We start from the raw sequence: 24621 nt of genomic DNA, 5'->3' as shown, positions 1-24621 counted from the left end.
CGCTTTATCGTGCTCATGTTTCTTACAGTCATGGCCTCCTTCCTTGGTTCCTCTTGGTTTCAAGTGTTCTTCACTATCCCAAAGCTTGATAAAACCCCTTCACTATAGGGTAACTAACAACTACTGGAACCAAGTAGGTTCACCCTCCTTACAATTCCTTTAAATAAGAAAGGAAATCTTGCTCCTTCCAGGAGCAAAAATTAGCATCTTTTGGAAATGAAGAAAATCACATCAGCCAGATCACTTTCTGACTGGCATAATAAAACAGAACAAAGGCCCGTGCTCCTTGTCATTGAGATTGACAGACTCTTCTAGATTTCTGCTGGACATGATTCCACTTGTGGCTGGTCCTTCTCCCCACAAGTGGAATCATGCCCAGCTTAGAACTTATTTCTGCTCTCAAAGCACCCAGTCTTTCCCATACTGTCCACAACTACATCAACGAGTTTGTGTCTGATGGCTTCTTTCTGAGCAGATGATGTTTGTATGGTTCCCTCTCATCCCATTGATTGACAGTCATGCTAATTGTCCCACTTGTCCAACTATAAAACTAATTCTGAGACTCCCTCACAATAAAATTGTCTCGAGAATGCAACCAAAGAGTTTTTAGCCCTACTGGAGCTATTTTCATTACTGTGTCCTCACATAAACTCCCAAATAATTTGAAAATTAATCCCATTCCATAGACTTCCTTTGAGTCACATTTCATATTTCTCTCTGGCATGTGTAGCTAATAAGATTAACTTGTTTAAAAAGTATAACTAAGGAATTCCTTTAGGTGCAAAGTGCAGAAGTATTAACAGTTTATTCAAAGCATTGACTGCATTACTTGAGTTTGCTCTTCAAAGCTTCTGTGTTAGGAATAAATCTTCTAAGCAATTTCCTGCAAATCACATTATTTCAGGGTAAGGCTGTGTTAGCAAAAGATGATACTAAGCAACTAATTCCTGAAATGGATTGAAATATCAGTCTAATAAACAAGACAAATACATTTACTAAGAGCCCAACATCTGCTTTTAAACTCTTTGTGTCCTTAAAAAACCAAAGTGGCGAAAATAGTTTTTAAAATACTTTCTATCCCACCAATGTCCCAAATATTTACATAATCAATTGCAATTATACAGATGACTACAGTAATAAATAATTATGGGAGGACAAGATTGAGTATTTGAGTTTCAGTTATGTTTTCTCAAGAACATCAGGGAAATGCTATAAAGGCTGCCCACATCTGCAGTCATAGAGCTATCATGGTTGATATAGAGGCCATATGTTCATAGAAGACAGAACGTTCCACAGAAACCTGACTCTTGGGACAAGATTTGACATTATGAATGACACTAGGCCATGTCAATTTCTCTTCTTTGTCCCTGCAGATCTGTTCATCCATTTATTCAGGAATTTCATGGCCATCCTGTGCTGCAGCTGGCATAACTCCCAAAACAGTTTACATAAAAATATAAATCATAATTACACAATAAAATCAAAGAATACAAATAGTGAAGCAGAACAGATAGGATTTAAATATCAAAACAAAACAAAACAGCGTGAGAATATCCGAGAAAACTTTATTAAATGCACCTGAATAACAATTTCACAAGTATTCACACACTTGATGAAGAGAGATATTGGCATAACCTACCTCAACAGCTTTGTAATAGTAAATTTATTAAGGTACCTTAAACTTTCTAGAATAAATTAGATTAATTTAGGTCTGACTGAAACCAATGTGCCAAATTACACAAGATCTCAGAAGGCACTGAAAAAAAATCATCAGTCTGGGCTTCACTGAATGAAACCAAGGCTAATAGTTCTTTACCAGTCAATACTGAGATGAGACTAGCACATGTTGATTATCAACAGACATCTTTGATAAGCAGACTAAGAGAATTACACATATGGATTCTGTCTACCAGATGTTATTGACTGAAGTTCTGGACTATCAATGATCCTGATACTACTCAATAATGATGGGATTAGTGAGGCATTGTCAGATAATGTAGCATGGTCCAAACTGAGTCACTTTTTGTAACTGCTATTTTGATTATGTATTTTCCATATTTGGAAAATTCATTCAGATGTTTTCTCATTTCTTTTGGAATTGCTCCCAGACTACCTATCACCACATTTATTATTTTGCCCCAGTAAATTAATGCCTCTTAAATATGCCACAAAACCCCACACCAAATCCTATTCTGGATCTGTTGTCACCCAGATCAACAAGGACTGTGTTGAGATGTCTGAATTACTGCACATCAGACAGGACTTTTGCTTCGCTAGGCAGCATTGGAGTTACTGGGGCAATATCTCTTTTGGATCTATATATGAGGCTGTGGAACCAGTTGCCATTCAGTTGTTGCCAAATTACAACTTTCATCATCTCTTGGCGTTGCTCATGTTGGCTAGAGCTGATAGAAACACACAACCAACAACATTTAGAGGGTTACACATTTATCAATCCTGGAGCAATATATTATCTTGTATGATTGTAAATCATATTACCTTAAGATCTCTGTGTACAATGCCCATTCTGTGCAGATAGTACACAGCATCCAAGACTTGCCGTATCAGAGTGCTTGCATCTTTCTCAGTGTAAAATCCTTTCTCCACGATGCGGTCAAACAATTCACCTCCTGATACTCTAAAAAAAATCACAGGATATGGAAATATTTATACATGTAGTTAATGTCATTCTAAAAGATAATAAATAAGGAAAAACAATCAAAGGAGAGTTAAAAGAAACAAAACCTTTCCCTTCAAAATAGGATCATATTCTGTTTTCCTTTTAATAGATGCATTCATGTTGGCCTCAGAATGGAAAAAAAAACAACTTGCAGTCAAATTATTTTTCAGCATTGACTAAAGTTATTATTTTTGCTCATTTGTTATAAACAGCTTTCAGACTGACATGAAAAATTACTTCTCTGTGCACCATGTATTGTGTTTTGAGGTCAGCTACATTTCCTAGAAAGCAGAGAACATGTATTCAAATAGATAATGGTTTCTATTAATTACAGTGGGAAAACAGTGGGAATGAAATGTTGAAACAGATGTTCTGGGGAATTAGATGGTCAGGCGACAGCTTCAATACACCCATATATTAACATACCTCTTCAAAACGTTAAGTGTGTTTTTAATAAAATGTTTGACATGAAACTTATTCCAAGAAATATTGCTGATTAAAAAAACTCAAATAGACACACATATTTCAGTTATACAGACACTTTGTTGAAGAATTCAACAGGATCAGTTAAGGATAGTGTGTCTCCTGTGAATGAATGTCTGGGGAAGGTAATGGGCTGGATGAAGAAAAACCAATTGAAAACTGGATCCAGACAAAACAGAGATGTTTGTCATCAAGGGTGGTAATCAGGGGATGGAGGTATGTCAACCAGTTCTGGATGGGGTTACATTCCCCCGAAAGACTGTGTTCACAATTTGGGAGTGCTTCTGTCCCTCCAAATGTCAGCCCAGGTGGATGCCATGGTCAGGTGTGCTTACTAACAACTCTGGCTGATACGCTAGCTGCGCCCCTTCCTAGATTTGGAGGACCTTAAGATGGTAGTGCACACACTGATAACCTCAAGGCTGGACTTCTGAAATGCATTTCAAATTGAGCTACCTTTGTACGAATTTTGGAAACCCTAGTTGGTTCAAAATATGACAGGTAGATTGGTTACAGGAACACCCAGAAGTGAACATATTACAGCTATCCTACATTCACGCCACTGACTGCCAATTCCTTTCTGGGTAAAGCACAAAGTGTTGGTTTTGACCTTTAAAGCCCTACATGGTTTGGGTCCAGGTTACCTACAGGATCATCTTCTCTCATATAATCCACCCCAAACACTTGGGGGAGCGGCTACTCCAGCCTACCAGAACCTAACTGGCCAGAGGACCTTTTTATCATCTGCACCAAGACTGTAAAGGGGTGAGCTGTCATAATTTAAAACACATTTGAAGATATCATGAATTTTAAATTTGCATCTTACAGTTAACCTTTATCCTGTGTATTTAAATATGTATTTTGTATAAATATGTTTTAATATGTGTATTTTGAAGAATGTTTTTAGATTATTGTGTGTGTTTTAGCACTGTAACCCATCTGGAGGAGAGGCAGGTAAGAAATGACGATGATGATGATGATGATGATAATAATAATAATAATAATAATAATAATAATAATAATAGAACTCAGCTGCTATCAGGACCTCAAGACTGAACTTCAAAGACTCTGGCAGAAACCAGTGAAGGTGGTCACGGTGGTGATGGGCACACTGGGTGCCGTGCCAAAAGATCTCAGCCGGCATTTGGAAACAATATACATTGACAAAATTACGATCTGTCAACTGCAAAAGGCCACCCTACTGGGATCTGCGCGTATCATCTGAAAATACATCACACAGTCCTAAACGCTTGGGAAGTGTTCGACTTGTGATTTTGTGATATGAAATCCAGCATGTCTATCTTGATTGCTGTGTCATACAATAAAATAATAATAATCTGCAGCTTTAAGAAACCATCTGATGATGGCTAGAGCTGGCCCTGTTGTCATGTAAGCTGCCTTGAGTCCCCCCAGGGGTTGAGAAAGGTGGGATATAAATATGGAAAATAATAATAATAATGTGGGATTTTTCACTCTTTATACCCTGCTCAGAGTATAAAAACCCACATACACCTAACACAATTATCCAGTCTGACACAATAATATACATGTGACATTCATGAGATTTCCCACATGAAAGTGGTTTCTATCAAAGAAATTTGTCATCCAGTTTCTTGTGAATTCATAAACAGAATACTAATTTATCAGATATTTTACATAACCTTCTAGTTGACAATATAAAACAACAATCTAGTTCTGGTTAGCTTACACATTAAGTCTAAAATACATTTGTTGTTATCTCCACCCACTCTCCGTTTTTTTCCACACAACCTGTCTTCCCCTCTTTACTATCTACTGAGAGTGTCAAAGACAAAACAAAATCCTGCATTATATTGATAGTGTCAACAGGAAAACAGGTATTTAAGCAATGGAGACAATTGGGGAAATTACATGTACTGTTATGCTCAATATTATTATGATCAATATTATGAATATTATTATTATTCTGTTCAGTATTATGGAGTAGAGTGACAACTTTATTTGCTATCCAAGAAATGACTTTGCAATAGTATCTCGAAAACAGAGGGCAAATAATTTCTGCTTATCTCAAAACTGTTATTTGTTATATTATTGTTAGACTTTGGCCAAAAATGTCCTTCATAGAGCACATAAGATGCCACAAAATGTAAGAACAGTATTTACAAGCTGTCAAGGCATTGAAACATGAAGAAGTAAATGAAATTTGACCAATCTAGCATGCAGCTTACAATATGACTTTCTATTGCTCTTCTGGGAAATAATATTTCCAGAACTGCCTTAAATGAAGAACAACAGCTTTTACAACCTTGCAATAACAATAGTACACCAGTAGACAAAGTGGAAGAAAAGGCCTGACTGATCGAATGAGTCTACAAACCTGCAGGGGGAGGAAATTTAAATGCTCCATTGAATTAAATATGACCGCTTTATTTCAAATGGGGGAATGGATATTAAATATGCAAAATTCATCTGAAATGTCTTTTGTAAGCTGTGTCACTTGGTATCCAAAAATAATACGATGAAGTTTACTTTAAAAAAAATCAAAGCAACTACTTCAAATCTCTAAAGACGAATAGCAGGGTCAGAAGAAAATTCTATTACTCCAAGCAATTCTCCATTTGAACAGTGACAAGGGCTAGTTCTTAAAGTGGTCAAAAACTACCCAACTGAATTGAAGGTATATTGACAGAATAAACCCACTTTACACCAGTTTAAATGTCATCATTCCTGCAAAGACCCACAAAGACTGTAGTGCTGGAAGTGTGCTCAGAATTTTATATCAGGAAACCCCAGTCACTTCATTGAATTACACTCCAAGTCTTTCTTGATGCTTTCCTTTCAAGAAATAGATGTGCAAATAGTTGAGATTTGAAATGCTAGCACTAAACATTCAAACAGTCAAGAGCACACATGGACATCCTACAAATGCATGTGGCTATCACCTTCCAGTTGAATAGTCTCATCCCCCCTCCCAATATTTTGCAGCTACCACTGAAGAAAGAAGAAAACCAAAAAGAGAAGATCATGATCATTGCAAAACAAGAAAGAAATCACATGCAACCCCAGTATCATATTGTGCAGCTTGGGGGGGGGGGGTCTCAGAAGTTATAATACCCAATGCTGCAGTCTAAAAAAGGAACTTTCCTAACATCTGTTCTGTTGGAGAAAAAAAGAACTTGGCCTCAGTTTCACTATGTTTTCCTGAGCAGTGTCTGCATTTAGGGTCTTATTTTGTATCAGATTGAAGACAATCATACTCAGCCACAAGTGATCGCCTATGAAAGCGTTTCTCAACCTGGGGGTCACAAGGGAGAGGTCAGAGGGATAATCAAAGACCATCAGAAAACACATATTTCTGATGGTCTTACGAACCTCTTTGGCAGAGACAGCTAAAGATTTCTTTGCCTGTCCTCCTCTTTCTATTTGGAAACAGATTGCGAACCTTCTCTCCAAAATTTGGGCATATTGGATATTTGTGTTAAATTTGGTCCAGTGAATGAAAATACATCCTGCATATCAGATTAATAACAGAAGCAAAATTACAGTTATGAAGTAGGAACAAAAATAATTTTATGGCTGGGGGTCACCATAACATTAAGGGGTCACAGCATTAGGAAGGTTGAGAACCACTGGCCTATGATGACAAGATTTGATATTTTCTGCCCTCGATAAAAAAAATCTGTGCATTTGTTAAATGCATGTTTCCTCAATTTATTTTCACAGTTTATATGATTTATAAATAATTAAACTTAAATTCAAAGGGTGAGTTCAGGTTTGTCAACATTTTACAGTGCTTGAAATGCACATCCTCTTTCGGGAGACATTTGAAAGATATGAGAATTGTTGGCCATTAGACTGGAATGCTGTAACAAGACGTGGAAGGAGAGCTACATTTTCCCTTTATCTTTTTTCAGACAGCAATAAGGGAGCTTCATTAGACCCCAGTGACAATGTCACGTAGCAAAATCTGCTTTGCTGCGTATTATTGTCATGTTCACAAATTAATCCCCAGTTGGCTAGAATCATACTGTAGCACAAATCAATTTTTGAAATAAAATAGTGCAAAAAAGCTACCAGAGACAGTAAATCTGGGATGGGGGGAGTTTTCATTCTTTGAAAATGCTCCCCCTCCACACACTGGAAGTGGCTGAAGGTTAAAAAAAACCCTCCAAATAATTTCATAGTTTAATCTACAGGCGAGCTAATTAACCAACACTTTTTAACTAGTTTATAGTTGATTATTATGTGCATGTGCCAAGATTTGTCTTCTTTTATTTAATCTTTCAGTCCCAACTTCTTAAACATTTTGGCTTAATTAAAAGCTGTTCCTTGTTGAACAACCTTCGTTTATGCTTCTCTTTTGATACACTGCATATAATCTTCTCCCTTTTGCATACAGAGTTGCAGAGAAAACTAGATGCCGCATCCACACGGGATGGGTATTTCCTCAACAGTTTCCTCTCATTAATCCTGAGCATTAATGTAAAAAACAGTTAAGCTTTCATGTGTTGTCAAAGGCTTTCATGGCCGGAATCACAGGGTTGTTGTGTGTTTTCCGGGCTGTATGGCCATGTTCCAGAAGTATTCTCTCCTGACATTTCACCCACATCCCATACAACAGACATTCAATACCACCACTACCTCAACAATTTCTCACCAACACCACCAGACAACACCACAGCAACGCGTGGCTGGGCACAGCTAGTCTATATATATAAAAATGTAATGTGGCGTTTTACTATGGGGTAAACAACAAAACCACTGAACCCAATCACACCAAATTTGGCCACAAAAGACATAGTCATCCAGTCTATGTCTTTCAATAAAAAAAACCTAGAAAAATAGTCCAAATTACAGAGGATGAGGAAGAGCCTTTCTTCCACTAACTGCAGGCATCCTCAGAGGTTGTGAGGTATATATGCCTGTCATAGATGTGGGTGAAACGTCAGGAGAGAATACTTCTGGAACATGGCCATACAGCCTGGAAAACACACAACAACTCAGTTAAGCTTTCCTGAACAAAAACCAGCAGGTGGCACAAGGCAATCAATTTTGTCTTTTTGAGATAGTGTAGCAAGTTCATGGGGAACTTTATAACTGGTAACTAGGTTAGCTAATCTTTTGATTTTCCATTTGCAGCATCAAGATTTGTAATTCTGATTACAGAGAAGGGGATATTGTCCTTGGCTTATAGACCTGCTCCTGGCCCTATTTGGGGTTCTGATTCAGAAAAATGCATTGGATGGAACACATCAGCTCTAATTTCTTAAATATTTATGTTGAATGATGGGAAAGTTTTATCATAAATCTGTGCTTTTGGTATGAAATAAGTAGTACACATGTAGTACATTTTTGTTTTTAATGTGTTTTCTTCAAACTTAAAAGATATTAATGGCTGGGCTTTAGCACAACTGGTAAATCACCAGTAGTAATAAGATCTACCAACTGAAAGGTGGCCAGTTTGAAGCCCGGTCGGGGTGAGCACTTGACCATCAAGCCTCACTCACTGTTTATCTAAGCAGTTCAAAAAACAGCTTAGAGATGTATGTAGAGAAATTAGATACCACTAATTAGCAGGGGAGGTATTTTACAATACCATAAAGAACAAGACCAGAAATGCGATGACCAAAAGGAAGATGGAAGGAGGAAGTCCTGATGGCTCGTTGTCATAGAGAATGGAGCAACAGCACCCCCCCCCCCCTGTGACTGAATACAAACTCAATCTCCAAAGGGATCAAAACTGGACTAAGAGGCAACATACCCCCTTTCTATCTGTTCTATTCTGTCCTGTCTGTCCAAACGGAAGTGAATGTTTGCCGTGTATGTGTGCTGTGATCTGCCCTGAGTCTACTTGGGGAGATAGGGCGGAATATAAATAAAAGTGTTGTTATTAGTGTTTAATTTAAATAGCTATCTGTTGATATTTATTCATTTAAAAAAGAATCCACTGACATCCAATTAAACATAGTCAGAATTAATTCTATGCTTCTGGAAGAGTTTTACAGCTATCTGACAATCCATCTAGAAAATCTATACACATAATAAAAGTGAAAAATGTGTATGTGTGTATGCGGAGGAGGTGTCCACTTACACAGACAGCCTCCTGCCTCCACAAACAGCTATAGTTCCCACTCAGTAGTAGACACCAATGGCCCTCCTTCCACTGCAGGTTATAGTGAGCACCATGAACATGTAGCCCAAATTTGCCAGTGTCCTTCACAAACACCATGCTGTCCCCCACCCAAATGCAGGGACCATTTCATTCTAAATGTTCTGTTTTTCCTCTAGAATAGACACCCCTTGGTTCCTTAATTTGCATGACCCTGCCCACTGCCTCTACCTTAACCATTCCTACCTCTTCCTAAGGCACACAGCAAACAGAGGAACGGATCAGCAACTGAACAAGAGGTTTGGGGAGAATTCACCATGATTTACAAGTCGTACTTTACCTACATCCAGAGAGCACTCTTAACCCAACCAATAATGGATCTGAACCAAACTTGCCACGGATAATGGGCCTTACAGTACCTTCACTGATACTGTGACCTCCATCAACAATGGCCTGGGACCGAACTTGGCACAGAGAAGCTCCATGACCAACCGAATACATTGCAGAAGTTTGGGGAATGGACCTTGATTTTGGGAATTATAGTTCACTCTTATCCAGAGAGCCCTGAACCCAGCCAATGACTGATCTGGACTAAACTTGGCACACAAACCCAACATGGCCAGCTGTGCATACTGGCAGGGTTTGGGGGTGATTGCCCTGGGAATCTGGGAGTTGTAGTTCACCCTTATCCAGACAGCACTGAACCCAGCCAACAATAGATCTGGACCAAACTTCAGTAATATGACATAACATCCCAAAACAAACGATGCCTTCTTCTAATAACCCGGGCACCGCCAGGTCACCAAGCTAGTATATGTATGTATGTGTATGTGTATGTGTGTGTGTGTGCGTGCGTGCGTGTGTATATATATATATATATATATATATATATATATAGAGAGAGAGAGAGAGAGAGAGAGAGAGAGAGAGAGAGAGAGAGGATTCTGCACTGAATTTTAACCCAGCTCATTGGAGGAACACAGTTTAACTTTATGTTTATATATATTTAAATACAGTAATAACTGTCCACACTTGGTTCCACACTAGAAGCAATTGTGTGCCACCTTCACTCCTTTTTACAGTGCTGCTACATGTCATCCTATTTCTGGCTTGGAAGGTGAATTTGGAATTAGGTGAACAATATTGTCCTTGCTGCTCTGTCTATTAAAACTAACAGTAGTGTGAAATCATTGCAAAGGTCTCTTGGGATGTTAGCAAGGTCACCTCGATCCTCTCAGCAAAATCTCCTGGGCCCTAGGAAGGTACACCTGGAAGCTGCAAGGCCTTTCCGATCTATGCTCCAATTCTGTGGAACTCATTGCCTCCATATATCAGAGCAATGTCGGAGTTGGGACCTTTTGTAAAAGCGCTCAAGACTTGGCTGTTTGGTTGTGCATTTAAGTAAATCAGATCTAATTTGCCAAATAGTCACTGTTGAATGTTTTCATGTTGAATGTTTTTATATTGTGGAATAATATTTTAAATTGTAAGTCGCTCGGAGCACTCTGGTGGAGAGCGACTAATTAAGAAATAAAGTGAAGTGAAGTGAAGTTTTATATGTATATAGCACCCATCGCGTTCTCTACCATGCTTATCTGAGCATGGTAAAAAAACTTGGCTGAAAGTCAGTTCTTCCCAGATGATCTCATAAGTCGCAGGAGGGCAACTTGAAGTTTACTACCTCTGATTTGTCTCAAGTTAACACATTTATGACACATTATATTAAATCCACTAACACCTCTTATAGGCAAATGTAGCAAAGTTTACTAATCCCTTAAACCAACACCATTTTATCATGCAAAAAGAAACTCTAGCAGTCAAGGTAAATAATTCCTTATAAATAATTTACCAAAGCTATTTATTACCATAGAGGATAGTGATGACCACTAGCTGAGAAATCTTTTTAATAGTAACCAGACAACTTTATATAGAATAGGCATTTTGGCTTAGCTACCATGGTTAGTGGTCATGATAAACTGAACTGCATACACAGAAGTTAATAAACAGATAATAGGAGCAAATCTATTTTTTAAAAAACTTTAAGCCATTTGACTAGGATTGCCAGTGCCAGAATTACAGACTGGTTAAACTGTCAATTCAACCCAGTAAGGGATTTCATGGTATGTTCTTACAATTATTCCTGAAAAAGATGGGTATAATGTGAGCATTAACCATAAAAATATTAGGTGACAAAGAGATAATTTACATATGTTATGTGGCGTATAACTGTTATATTGCATTTCCATTTGATGTGTTGAGGAAGAGAATGCTGCTGCTGTTCTATGTTGTGTATTATATTCTAAGGCTTTTAGAATTACAGTACAAGATTTATTTGCTGCAGGAGTTTCCTGTACTAGAAAGCTTTAATTTCAACAGATAACCAGAATGGTCAAACATAAAGATTTACTTGTGTTCACATAACAAGACTGTTCAAAGGGGAGACCTTCAAAGTGTAGATCAAATCTAGTACGCAGGGCATGTGAAGGGAAGCTGATCAATATGCCAATTTTTTCACTTTTAGTGTGAAGAACGATAATAATATTCATACAGAAGTAATGGGCTAGCAAGATTTCATTAGCATTTTATTCTCAGCGTAATTTTATCAGAGTGAGTGAAATGTCTGCATGTAATATCCAATTAAAGAGCAAAAAGACAAGCTTAGAAGAGACAAAATCCATATCCTTTGATAGAGGAACTCTGTCTACGGAAAGAAAAGTTGTATACGACATTATCCTAATTTGGGTACATTCTTGGGAGAGAGCTGGTAAAGAGCAATAGAAAAGACTGATAAACAAAAAGGGAAGTGACTAGGTCTCCTTATCATCATCATCATCATCATCATCATTTAATTACTTATTAATCGCCCTCCATCCAAGATGCTCTAGGCAATCCTTACATACCTTAATTATTGAATTCCATTTCTTCTGCCTCATGTTGTATTTCCGCTACTAAGATTTAAAACGGGAATGAATGGACAAGAAATGGAATAGGGATAAACTACCAAAGAGGAATTCAAATGAACAACTAACATAGGTAGGGAAAAGTCTGAAAGGCTAAAGCACAAAATGAGTTCAGGCTTGCCAGAAAGATGAAGAACAATAAAAGGTGTTATTTTTTGTAATGTCAGTAGAAAAAGGAAGTATAAGGAACCGGTAGGGCCTCTACATGAAAAAGCTGGTGAAATGCTCTGCTTTCTACCTATCCCCTAGAGCAGTGTTTCTCAAATTTGGCTCTTCCAGATGTTTTGAACTTCAACTCCCAGAAATCCCAGATAGTATACCAGCTGTTAGGAATTATAGGGGCTGAAGGCAATACAGGAAATGCAACCCAAAGTAAGTAAAGAAGTCATTAAGCAATACCTGGCTACTCTAAATGAATTAAAGTCTGCAGGGCCAGATGAACTACACTCAAGAGTATTGAAGAAAGTAGAAGACATTTCAGAGCCACTGGCAATAATCTTTGAGAATTCTTGGAGATCAGAAGGTCCCAGCAGCTGGAAGAGGGCAAATGTTGTCCTTATCTTCAAGAAGGGGGTTAAAAGAGGACCCAAACAATTACTGTCCAATGAGCCTGACATCAATACCAAGAAAGATTCTGGAGCAGATCATTAAGGAGGCAGTCTGCAATCACTAAGAAAAGAACTCTGTAATCACTAAAAGTCAACATGGATTTCTCAAAAACAAGTCCTTCCAGACTAATCTTATCTTGTTTTCATTAGATTTACAAGCTTGGTAGATGCAGGGAATGCTGTGGATGTAGTATATCTTGATTTCTGTAAGGCTTTTGACAAGGTCCACCAAGATCTTGTTGCAAACAAACTAGTGAAATGTGGGCTGGACACTGTTAGGCGAATTTGTTATTGGATAAGTGACCAAACTCAAAGGGTGTTCACCAATGGTTCCTCTTCATCCTGGAATGAGATGACTAGTAGAGTGTCATTGGGTTCGGTCCTATTAATAAAATAAAATAAATAAATAAAGAGGAAGGAGGTTCGCAGACCGGATTTTTGTTCTTGCAGCCCACAGCCCACAGGTTGAGAACCACTGCTCTAGATCAAGGGAAGTAATAGTGCCCCTCCATTTGACTTTCATCAGATCTTACCTGGAATACTGTGTCTAATTTTGTGAAGCACTCTGTAAGAGAGATATTGACAAACTGAAACCTGTCCAGAGGAGGGCGACTGAAATGATCAAAGGTATGAAAGATAAGCCCTATGAAGAGTGACATAGGCCCCTTCTACACTGTCAGATAAAATCCAGATAATCTGCTTTGAACTGGATTATACTGTAATGTAGAAGGGGCCTTAATGAGCTGGGTATGTTTAGCTTGCAGAAGAAAAGGCTGAGATGAGACATGGTGGCCATGTATAAATATCTAAACTGATGTCATAAGGAAGAGGGAGCAGGCTTGTTTTCTGCTGCTCTGGAGACTAGGACTCGGAGCAATGGGTTCAAATCACAGGAAAAGAGATTCCACCTGACCATTAGGAAGAACTTTCTGACTATAAGAGCTGTTCAGCAGTGGAACTCTCTGCCTTGGAGTGTGGTGAAAACACCTTCCTTGAGTGTAGTCACCTTTAAAAAGAGACTGGATGGCCATCTGTCAGGGGTACTTTGTGTATTTCCTGCATGCCGGGGGTTGGATTAGATGGTCTTTGTGGTGTCTTCCAGCTCTAGGATTCTATGTAGACTTTATTGAGTGTTTGTACAAATTATGTTCTCCATTTTCAACATATTAAGAAATAACCTGCTTCTATCTGAATTTAAAATCTTGGAGACTGAATAAAATGCATTCTAAGAGGTTCTCATAGGTGAAAGAATTTTAGAAACAGAAAAACAAAAATTGTATCAGAGATAACAGACCTTTAAAAATACTGGAATCTCAAAGTGCCAACAAACTGCAGAAATACAATGATGCTTGAAAGAGGTTGCAGGAAATTAATAAGTGAATTTTTCATGAAGTTTGTCAGAAAATGTGAAAAAAGGAATGTTTCTCTGATAACTGTCTGCACCAGGGAAGTACTGGGCTGTTGCAACACTCTTCAGTGGGATTCCCATTAACAGAATTCAGATAAGAGCCAGACCATTTGGGAATATTTACAAATATGTTACCATTTGTTTGAGTGGGCTTTGATTTTTTTTTTTTTGCAAGATGAATTAGTTTGGGCAGCATGTGCTGTCTCTCCTCCGTTACAATGATCAGCCACAGTGCGTTCAAGGTGAAGAAAATAGTCTTCAGTGTTCTTTTGCTGAAAACAGGAAATGTGGTTTCTTGGCCAGATAGAGATGGAAGGAAGCATTTCTCATTTTTGTGGTGTTTAGTGCATCTCATCATCGAATGTCTCTGCCTTGCAGCTGTGACTGTTATCTAATCTGCATGAATGTATGCTCACTGAACATCTGCACATCTTAGACTTGTAGCAGCAGGAATTTTTCTTCTCTGACAGTGCTTAGTAATTCTCTTTATGAGGTGAACCAGAACAGATGAAAGTGATTACCTCAAGGATGTTTAACCTAGTAGAGATTCTAATGCAATGTTGTTGCCTGAAGCAACATTTACACAGCTAGTACCTTTGGATTGAATGCAACAGGATACATCGGTGGCTCTGTAATATATTTATATATATACATACACCTACTTATGGTTTGTCATATTTGTGTTTTATCAGTGATCCTTGAATGAAGTTATAACACAGGGATTTGCTACTGTGCACTGGGCATAGGTTTTGTGTAGCTGCTTTGGTTACTGTAGCTAAGAAAGAGAGGCTGCAAATTAAATAACCCGCTCTTCATGAATCAGAATTATGTGTCACTATGATTATGTCCAACTTACACAGAAATGGACACTGTTGACCTACCACCGCAAGCCGGAAAAAGGACCTCTGCATATGGCTGGATTCTGAGCAACTAATGAAAGGGAGGACAGATTGAATCCTTTGACCAGGATCAGTAGAGGCAATATGCTTTTTCCAAGCTCACACAAAAGAAGCATCTAATGCACATTAAGCAAATGGCTCTCTCTTCTGTTCACACTGGTTGGACACATCACTTGACAAGTTTTTTCTTGAAGGCACTTTGCATTTATTGTTACTGAATTGACAGTACTGTGCTCGTTCTTATTCCTGGAATGTGCTTACCAAGTGGCATCTTGGGAAAGCCTGTAGTTACAGCTGGTTAGAACAATATTTTTCCTTCCGTTTTGAATGCCATAGTTGCCCATGGCAGCACCTTTGGGAGTGTGGCTACAGAAAGATGCCCACATAAGAAACATAAGTCATATTATAAAAAGCCCTCTTTAGATGTTTCAAAACTTTACATATGCAAAGGAATCTTGTAACACCTCAGTAACACTAAGAGAACGAGGTTGGCAGCATAAGCTTTCATAGACTTGAGTCTACTTCCTTTGTTCTTTCATCATATGATAATCTAGACTAGAGTTTCACAAACTTTTTCAGCCGCAGAGCCCATTTTGAAGCAAATGTTTCTCCAGGGGCCCTAAGAAATGTTCATGTATTACATTATCCTAACCTATCCTGTTTGATTTGTCATTGATCCACTCCATTGGGCTTTATGCAAATCTACCATTTATAGCTATCAGGTATGGGCAAACTTTTTGATACACTGCATTTTACAGACGGGGCAGACCAGTGGCAGATGGATGGAGAGTGTTTGTGAGAACTAATAGAAAAAAAATGAGAACTGTCCTCCTTTCCCAAGTCCATTTGCACCTGGCTAGTTTCAGTATCAACAACCTCATTCCTTGCTGTGGGAAAATGAACTTGCACTCCCTGATCCTCATCTTCTACAACAGGGACATTTTGAACCTGATTGTGAACCTGAATCCCATCATCCTCATCAGAGTCAATCTGAGGTTCCAGCTGAGTCACAACAATAGTCTGCTTCTAGGAAATAAATGCATTTTCCTCCTGTTGATATGGCAATTTGAAACAATATTATGAAATAAGGTTTCCTTTTTGCCTCTTGCGTATGACATGTTAACTATTATAGTTTATATTTATTGTGTTTTTGTTATAATTAATATGTCTATTATTGTTTTATTTTATTTATGTATCATGATTTGCTGATTTGTTGGATGATGAATTTTATTGTCTTGGTTGGTTGGGTATTATATACTGTATGCTTTGTTATAAGCCGCCTGAGTCCCTTTGGGGAGAGGTGGTGGGATATAAAGAAAGATGATGATGATGATGATGATGATGATTATTATTATTATTTTGTCATAACATAATGGAAAATTGGTCAGTACTCATTTGCTTGCTTAAAAAATATCTGCATATATGCTTCTGTATTCTTCCAATGAAAATGGCTTTTTCGCTTTAGGTTTCAAATGATTTTAGAAAACTGTCCATGATGTGTGAGAACAGACTGATATCCAGGAACAAAAAAAATTATAACAATATGCAGAGCCCTTTGGCTAAATAATAGAGTCCCCAATGAAAAGGGAACACAATTTATTAGAAAGCTTCCAGAATCATATTCACTGAATACATTTTGTTTTTAATTAAAATGTTTTTGGAGTTGTGCTTTCCTTTAAAAAAGAAAATAATAATTTGTTTCAGTACGGTCTATTCCTTTTCAATGGGTTCTGCGTGAAAACAAGAGAACAGATAAACAATCTAGTTCCAAGAAAATGGCTTTCTGTTCACTGCATGTGCAAATGAACTTTCTCTATGGAGTTGTGAACAGTTGTGAATACCATATGATGGAACTAAGTGTGAGGTAATCTTCAGAATCCTTTCGTTAGACTTGTTTGACTTCTTTTCTACTTCCAGAAAAACCATTAATTGGGGAACATTTTGATGTTCAGTCAAGGTTGGGTTCACCAGATGGTGTTGTTGCAGAGGAGGATGTGACTTTTAATCGGAGACAATCTTTTGTGGGGGACAGGAGTCGAAGGGAGGGTGTGAGACGAAGCCGGCGCTTGGCTCTCAAGTGCACTAATGACTAACTTTGCCATGTGAAGTTGTAAGGGTCCTGACTCTCACTGCCTTGTAGCCTTGAGAACTCCTTAAAGGTGCCTTGTTCCCTGTTCTCATTGCGGTGTCAACATTGCCATCCGTGGGAGAAGAATCTCAGTTCCAGTCTCTTGCTCCTTGCCTCGTTTCCGTGCCGGTTCCAGGAACTCCAGGTGGAGCTTGAGCCTTGTGACTCTTGAGTATAGCTTGCCTTGTTAACCTCGTTTCCACTACCCCTTAGTGGATGCTTTCCATGTGGATTGAAGTTAGTGGATTTACTGTGCCTTGTTCCTGATCCCTGAAACCTCTGGCTGTTTACTGACTTTGACTTCTTGGTGGAACTATCGAGTTCTGTTTGTGGATTACAACTTTGAAAGACTTTGTTGGACTAACTATTGAACAGTTGAGGACTTTATATTATTTATATTCACTCTACTGACTTTTTACGCTATTTGCTCGCATATATATGTCCTTCAATAAACTGCTTTGCTTATGATTCTGGCTCTAGTGTGGTTTTCAGAGTGCTCTCGCAGCCTTGGGTGCAACACAAGGCTTGGCTTTCCCTTGCAAGAGACTGCTGCTCTCAGAAGGACTGCCCATGGGAACACCTCTCTGCCATGCACCGAAACAGGTGGAGAGTGTGAAGGTTTCCTTCAAACATGCTTTCCAGCTGCTACTATGGATCTAGTGTGTGGTTGGAGCTCTGAACACAATTGCTCCTCCATGTTCAGAGTTCACCCCCTTTGCCACAATTATTCTCCATTTCAACGACAGAGGGCATCTGTGCCTCCCCATCATTGAACTGGAGTGAAAGTGTCCTACGACAGTGAAAACTGTCAGTTTGATGAGTTCATCTGTCCCTGCCAGATACAGAAGCAATATGGAGACCTACTTCTTGCTGGGCAGTCTTTCTTCCTGCTTCCATGCTATATGATTAGCAAAGGAACCAGTTATTGATTGTAACCAAATCAGAGAAATGGCTGAGGGGGAGGGGTGTTGTGATTTATAATGTGTTTGTAGAGATCCCCAAAGCAAAGCATTGCAGAAAGTATGTGTGTATTTACAGACAATAATGAAAATAGTCTTTTCCTGCTCCTGACAGATTATTTATGCTGACCTGGTTCTTAGTACCAAAGTCAACAGTCTTCATCATTACTCCAAAAGCAAAATTTAATCGATTTTAAGTACCATTGCCCCACAGATGTCTGCTTTCTGTTGGCCCTGTTATTCCCCATGCTCCTTTAAACATGTCATCAGTTGAGTTTTACTGGGCAAGCACAGTCAACAAGGGAAAAAGCTAAGGAAAACATGTGGCAAATGAATCTCCATTTACTGCATTAACTGTTTAAGTGCTCAATTAAGAGGAATCCTTTCTTGTTTGATCTAATGATGTTAGAAAATAGAAAAACCAAATGTACCTTTTAAAACATATTTTTATAACAGAATTTAAAATCCTTTAGAAATCATGTCCAGGATTAGAACTTTAATCCCACTTCTGTGATGCCAGAAGTTTACTAAATAATCTTTCTGTAGAATCTCTTGGCCTACTGCCTTGTTAAAATAAATTCTTGTTTGGAAAATATTTGCCACTTTATTTTATTATATTTTAAACTTTAAAAATAGTTATTCAAATATTTGAAATATGAACTTTAAAAATGCTTCTTCATCTTAAAAGTCATGGTATAAATAATAAATAAATTAGAGGGCAAACCTATACCTATTGAGTGAATCTATACCCTGTTTCTATTTCACCAGCTCAAATGACATATTATAAAAGTTTTAAAAAACCATTAAATAGAGTGGTTAATAGCACATATTTTAAAAAGGTTTCAAAACATTTAAAATTCAATTAATACTGTACAAGATAAAAGCACTTACAATTAAGCATAACCTCAGTTTTGTTTTGCCTAGTCCTGCTCATTATTTAAAACTTTTTTTCCAAAAATTTTCAAGGGAAAAAATCAATTAAGTTTCCAGAAGAGGAGATCTACAACAACAGGGAGCCATCTGGTGGCTTGATTATCTTCTAATTAAAATCTGTCTCCTGGATTCCCTCCTCCCTGTACCTGTACTGTGAAGTTGCTAATAAATTAAACATTACAACACATAGCTCAGAAGGAATTAAGTACTGTTGCACAGTGTGAAAAAGAAGATGCAGAGTTGGAACTTGTGACTTCAGGCATTGTATTACAGGTTGGATTTTGTTATCAATTTGTAATTAAGGTTTGAGAGACTTCAAAGCATGGTGCCAAGTTTTGAAATCCTTATGATGCATGTGTATAACCTGTTGACTTATGGGGACCCCATGAATTCCATAGGATTTTCTTAGGCAAGGTGCTATAGGCAATTGGTATTTGTTGGCAGCTTCCAATACAAGTGCTAACTAGGGATATGTACAAATATTGTCTGGTGTTGCTAGGTTCAAAGTTGCACCCCTTGAATCCTCCTTACTATCTCCATTCTGTAATCAGAATAGTGATCAGTGGAGGTTGCTTTAGCCCTGTGATGCAAAGTTATTTTTATCATGGGGAGAGAAGACACTTCTTTGCAGCTGCCTGCACTAAAATTTTCAGGATCTCCACTTCACTTTCTCAGCCTAAGCAACATGTCACCATTTGCCATACTTGCATACATGCGGTCCTGTCAATATACTAGCTATAACAATGCCAAGGAAAGGTTATATGACATTAAAGCTTACGAATACGAACACAAGGTGGCCTTGTATAAAATGAAAAGGAGGTTGCCTGAGAGCTTAAATGCCCTGAAGGCATCAGACCCTCTTTGACCCTGGGATCTAAGTAGGGTTAGTCCTGGTTAGAACTTTGTTGGGATACATCAACAAATACCACATCTGGGAAGCTATATTTTAGAGGAAGGAGCTGGCAAAACAAATTCTGAGCATTCCTTGAAGAAAACCCTATGAAATTCATGGAGGTAGCACAAGTCAAGACACAAATTGAAAACACATTCACACAGATAACAAAGAGGCTTCCTAAAAAGTGAGTCATGAATCCCCCTCATCTTCTGATCATAGTTATGGGCAGTTCCAGACAGCGTAAAAATGCGGATTAAAAAAGTGAGTTTTAAAATCCCAGTACCTGACAGCAAGTCTAGACACAGACTTGTCAACTCTGGAAAATGCTCTCCTGACATCCTACCCTGTTTCCCCGAAAATAAGACAGGGTCTTATATTAATTTTTGCTCCCAAAGATGCACTAGGTCTTATTTTCAGGGGATGTCTTATTTTTCCATGAAGAAGAGCTCACATTTATAACAACAAAATGAACATTTATTATATACTGTAAAGTAGTTGTCATCATAAACCAGCATAACCAGACAAACTATGAATCCTATCAAGAATTTCTTGTTACTACCATTATTTACATGTACAACAATCTATGGTACCTCTTGCAGTTTAGGTTTCACAAGGTTTCCATGCTGATTTCCCTCTATTCTAGTTTCAATGCAGTCATGAATGATGAATAATATAATATACTATAATAATAATAATATGATAATATAATAATAATATAATGATATACAATATATTAATGAGATAATATAATAATAGGATATAAAAATAACAGAATATGATAATAATATGGTATTAATAGGAAAATATAATAATGGGATATAAAACAGAATTGCATAATAATATAATAATAATAGGATAATATAATAGAATAATAGAATGGAATAGAATGATATAAAATATATTAATAGGATAATATAAAATGGAATATAATAATAAAACAGAATATGCTAATAATAATAAAATAATAATATGATAATATAATATAATAATAGTATAGAATATAATGATATAAAATATATTAATAGGATAATATAAAATGGAATATAATAATAACAGAATAATAATATAATAATATGAAAATATAATAGAATAATAATATAATAATAATATAATGATATAATAATAATAATAGAAAAATATAATATAATGATATAAAATATATTAATAGGATAATATAATAATGGGATATAATAATAGTAACAGATATGATAATAATATGGTAATAGAATAATAGTATAAAATAATAAGTTTCATGGCATAGGATAGGAATAAGGATGAGAGGAGAATCCCTATGCGTCCTGTACCTTTAAGAAACAGAAAGAGCAGGACGAGTGGAAAGCCCTCTTCCTTCCCTCCCACCCTCCCTTGCCCTGGCTCCAGGAGCCAATCAGAAGCCTTGGGGGCGAAGGGAGCATGGCCAGGACGGAGACGGAAGGAAGAAACGGCAATGCAGCAGCAGCCATGGAGGCTGGGGGACAGGCAAGGCAAGGCCACTATCCCACTAACCTACACAAAAACTCCTATTACCCTCCTCACTTTAATAGACATAGACAAAACGGGTGCATTCTTTCCATTCCACAGTCTGACCATGCAGCCAATTACAACTGGGAAGAAAAGCAGTTCCCTTTTAGTGAAAATGATATTGCTGTACAAGGAAACAGACATTATTAAAACAGAGCCTTGGTAAAAAGCCGAATTCTATTACAGCCATGACAGTAATATTGTTATTATAAGTATTGAAAATAATCTTGAATTTAGATGACATTCAAGTATAACCCTTTTCTGCTTCACAGCTTTCCTTTTAATTATTCCCAGTTTCTTTTAAAAAAAAATATTTTGTACTTCTCTGCAGTTCCCCATAGGAGGAGCTAATGCACTTCTCTGCTTGGTGTTTGAAATCTTTTAAGTAGCAATTTGCTTTGTGATTGCTGTGCTTTTTGTTCCTCTGCTATTAGCCAGCAACAACAGTGACAAGTTTAACTCTGAAAGGAACTGCTTCCAAATTTATTAAACAATTTTTCTTAATCTGGGGGCCACAGATATATCTCTGGCTTCATAAATTTGGATGTGACCAAAAATTACATGCGTATTTTCACTAACTTTTCTAACTGAATGTTCATGTTTTATCCATTATTTAGAGTAGAGATCCGCAGGTTATGTAAGACTACCAAAGACATCCCAGATGAAAAAAAATGTTTATGAGTCTAATTTCTTTCAGCAAACCTTTGATAATTTGATGCTATGAATTAATACATCTATGGTTTGGAAACTATAAGTTCTACAACAATTTGCTTCAGAGATATATGATATCACTGATAATGATATTTAGAAAAGAGTTGGGAGACAAGGAAGACTATTATTTGTATGAGCCTTCTGTTTCTTCCATTTGAAAGCTCTTTTAAACAGTTATACAGTGTTCCCACACTACTTCGCGGTTCACTTTTCGTGGATTCACTGTTTCGCGGTTTTTAATAAACTCTAAAAGACTATTATAAATCATAAAAAATGACAATTTACAGCCTAAGGAAGGGAGGAAGGAGAAGCCAAAGGGAGAGAAAAGGAGCTCAAACAGCAATGGGAGGAGAAGGAGGTGATTTATCAACACACAATTGGTTGATAAAGACTTAAAATAGTGTATAACTACTAAAATAATGTATAAATATTAAAATAAATATAGCATCCCTACTTCGCGGATTTTCACGTATTGTGCGTGGTCCTGGAACCTAACCCCAGCGATAAGTGAGGGAACACTGTATTGCTGTTATCTTTTATTCTGGTATTTCTCTCTGTACAGATTTTTAATAAGGAGAATATTCAGACCTCTAGTTACAAGGAATTATTTATGACTTCATGACTTCAACATTTTTCAACAGTGCATTTAATTTCCTTGCAGATGTATGAAGGTTACATCTTCTTCACCTTCTGCTTTTACATCCTTGGATTTTTAATCAGATTTTGTCGTAACTACCAAAGTTCTTCTGACAACAGTTACTAATTTACTTATGAAAATATATCCAGGTACAACAATATCAACAGCCATGACTTTATCTTATCTTCATTAGTAATTCTCAGAAACCAACTTGCTTTCATACAAGGCAATGCTTATTTTTAAAAGCGGATACATCGAATGAAATATATAGAGAATCCAAACATGGTGAATGTAACCCTAACAGCAACTAACAGGATACGGCTTTTAAATTCCCCTTCCCATGATGTACACATATATCTAAAGAAAGCAGTCACAAATCTTTTGCTCTCTGGGTTTCCCTAAGAGCAGTTTTTAAAGTGTACTCCACAGAGCCCTTGGGGCTCCGTGAAGCATTCTGAGCGGCTCCACAGTTTCACCTTCCTCCCCTCCAAGCTTTCCATCCTCTTTCCTGCTCCTTCCCCTCTCCTGCTTCTATTGTCACCAAAAAAAGCCCTTTTCCTTTGCCTCCATCATTGCCCAGTTCCTTTCCCCTTCACTTTGCTTGTTTCCAAAATGCTATTTCCCTCCCACTACTCAGGGGGTGCTTTGACTGTGCTTTGTCTGCATGGCAGAAGGGGTTTGGACTGGATGGTTCCTGGGGTCTTCCACTGAAATACTATTAAGTTTATCTTGGTTAAAATTAATAAAGTTATTGTATAATACATAATATATAAACACATAAACATTTCTTGGGGCTCCATGAGAAACCTTTGCTTCAAAAGCTGAAAAAGTTTGAGAACCCCTGTCTTAGAGACATAAAGGCAACAATTTAATTTTGTTCCAACAGCAGTTGATTTGGAGCATTTTACTGTACCGTAAACCAAGGAATAACTGCTACTCTAGGGCCAGAGTGAAGAACGAGGGGGCCAGGAAGACATCATACCAACCTGAGAGCCAGGAAAATGGTTCCATCTTGTCTCCTGTGCCATAGCAACATGCTATGCTAATTTTATTTATTTATTTATTTACAACATTTCTACCCCACCTTCTCACCCGAGGGGACTCAGGGCGGCTTACAACAACTGGCAAAATTCAATGCCAAACAGATCAATAAAACAGCAACACATTTAAAACCATTAACAACTATTCATAAAATACAACACATAAAATACATAAAATACATTAGTCAGCTAAAACATATAGTTACTTAAAACCACTTTTCCATGGAACCATTGCACATAAACCTAAGTTCATAAACCTAATTTTACATATATATATATATATATATATATATATATATATATATATATCACACAATAATTTATAATATTATAAATATATAATTTTGGGGCCCTGGTGGCACAGTGTGTTAAAGCGCTGAGCTGCTGAACTTACGAACCAAAAGGTCCCAGGTTCAAATCCTGGGAGCGGAATGAGCGTCCACTGTTAGCCCCAGCTCCTGCCAACCTAGCAGTTCGAAAACATGCAAATGTGAGTAGATCAATAGGTACCGCTCCGGCGGGAAGTTAAAGGCGCTCCATGCAGTCATGCCGGCCACATGACCTTGGAGGTGTCTTCAGACAATGCCGGCTCTTCGGCTTAGAAATGGAGATGAGCACCAACCCCCTGAGTCGGTCACGACTGGACTTAACATCAGGGGAAAACCCTTACC

General features: G+C 37.6%; 1 protein-coding gene across 2 annotated transcripts in view; it reads right to left on the bottom strand.

The window, feature by feature from the left end:
• The window catches only part of camk1d (calcium/calmodulin dependent protein kinase ID), a 281944-nt gene that overhangs the window by 68832 nt on the left and 188491 nt on the right, over positions 1–24621 (bottom strand). For both annotated transcript variants that reach the window (XM_062981787.1, XM_008118830.3), the window contains exon 4: positions 2500–2638. In XM_062981787.1, coding sequence (XP_062837857.1) covers positions 2500–2638 — 139 coding nt within the window. The remainder of the gene's footprint in view (positions 1–2499; positions 2639–24621) is intronic.

The sequence above is a fragment of the Anolis carolinensis genome, chromosome 5, assembly GCF_035594765.1.
Source record: "Anolis carolinensis isolate JA03-04 chromosome 5, rAnoCar3.1.pri, whole genome shotgun sequence".
In the NCBI taxonomy this organism is placed as follows: Eukaryota; Metazoa; Chordata; class Lepidosauria; order Squamata; family Dactyloidae; genus Anolis; species Anolis carolinensis.
The sequence above is the reverse complement of the archived record's forward strand: the minus strand, read 5'-3'. Positions and strand labels throughout refer to the sequence as shown.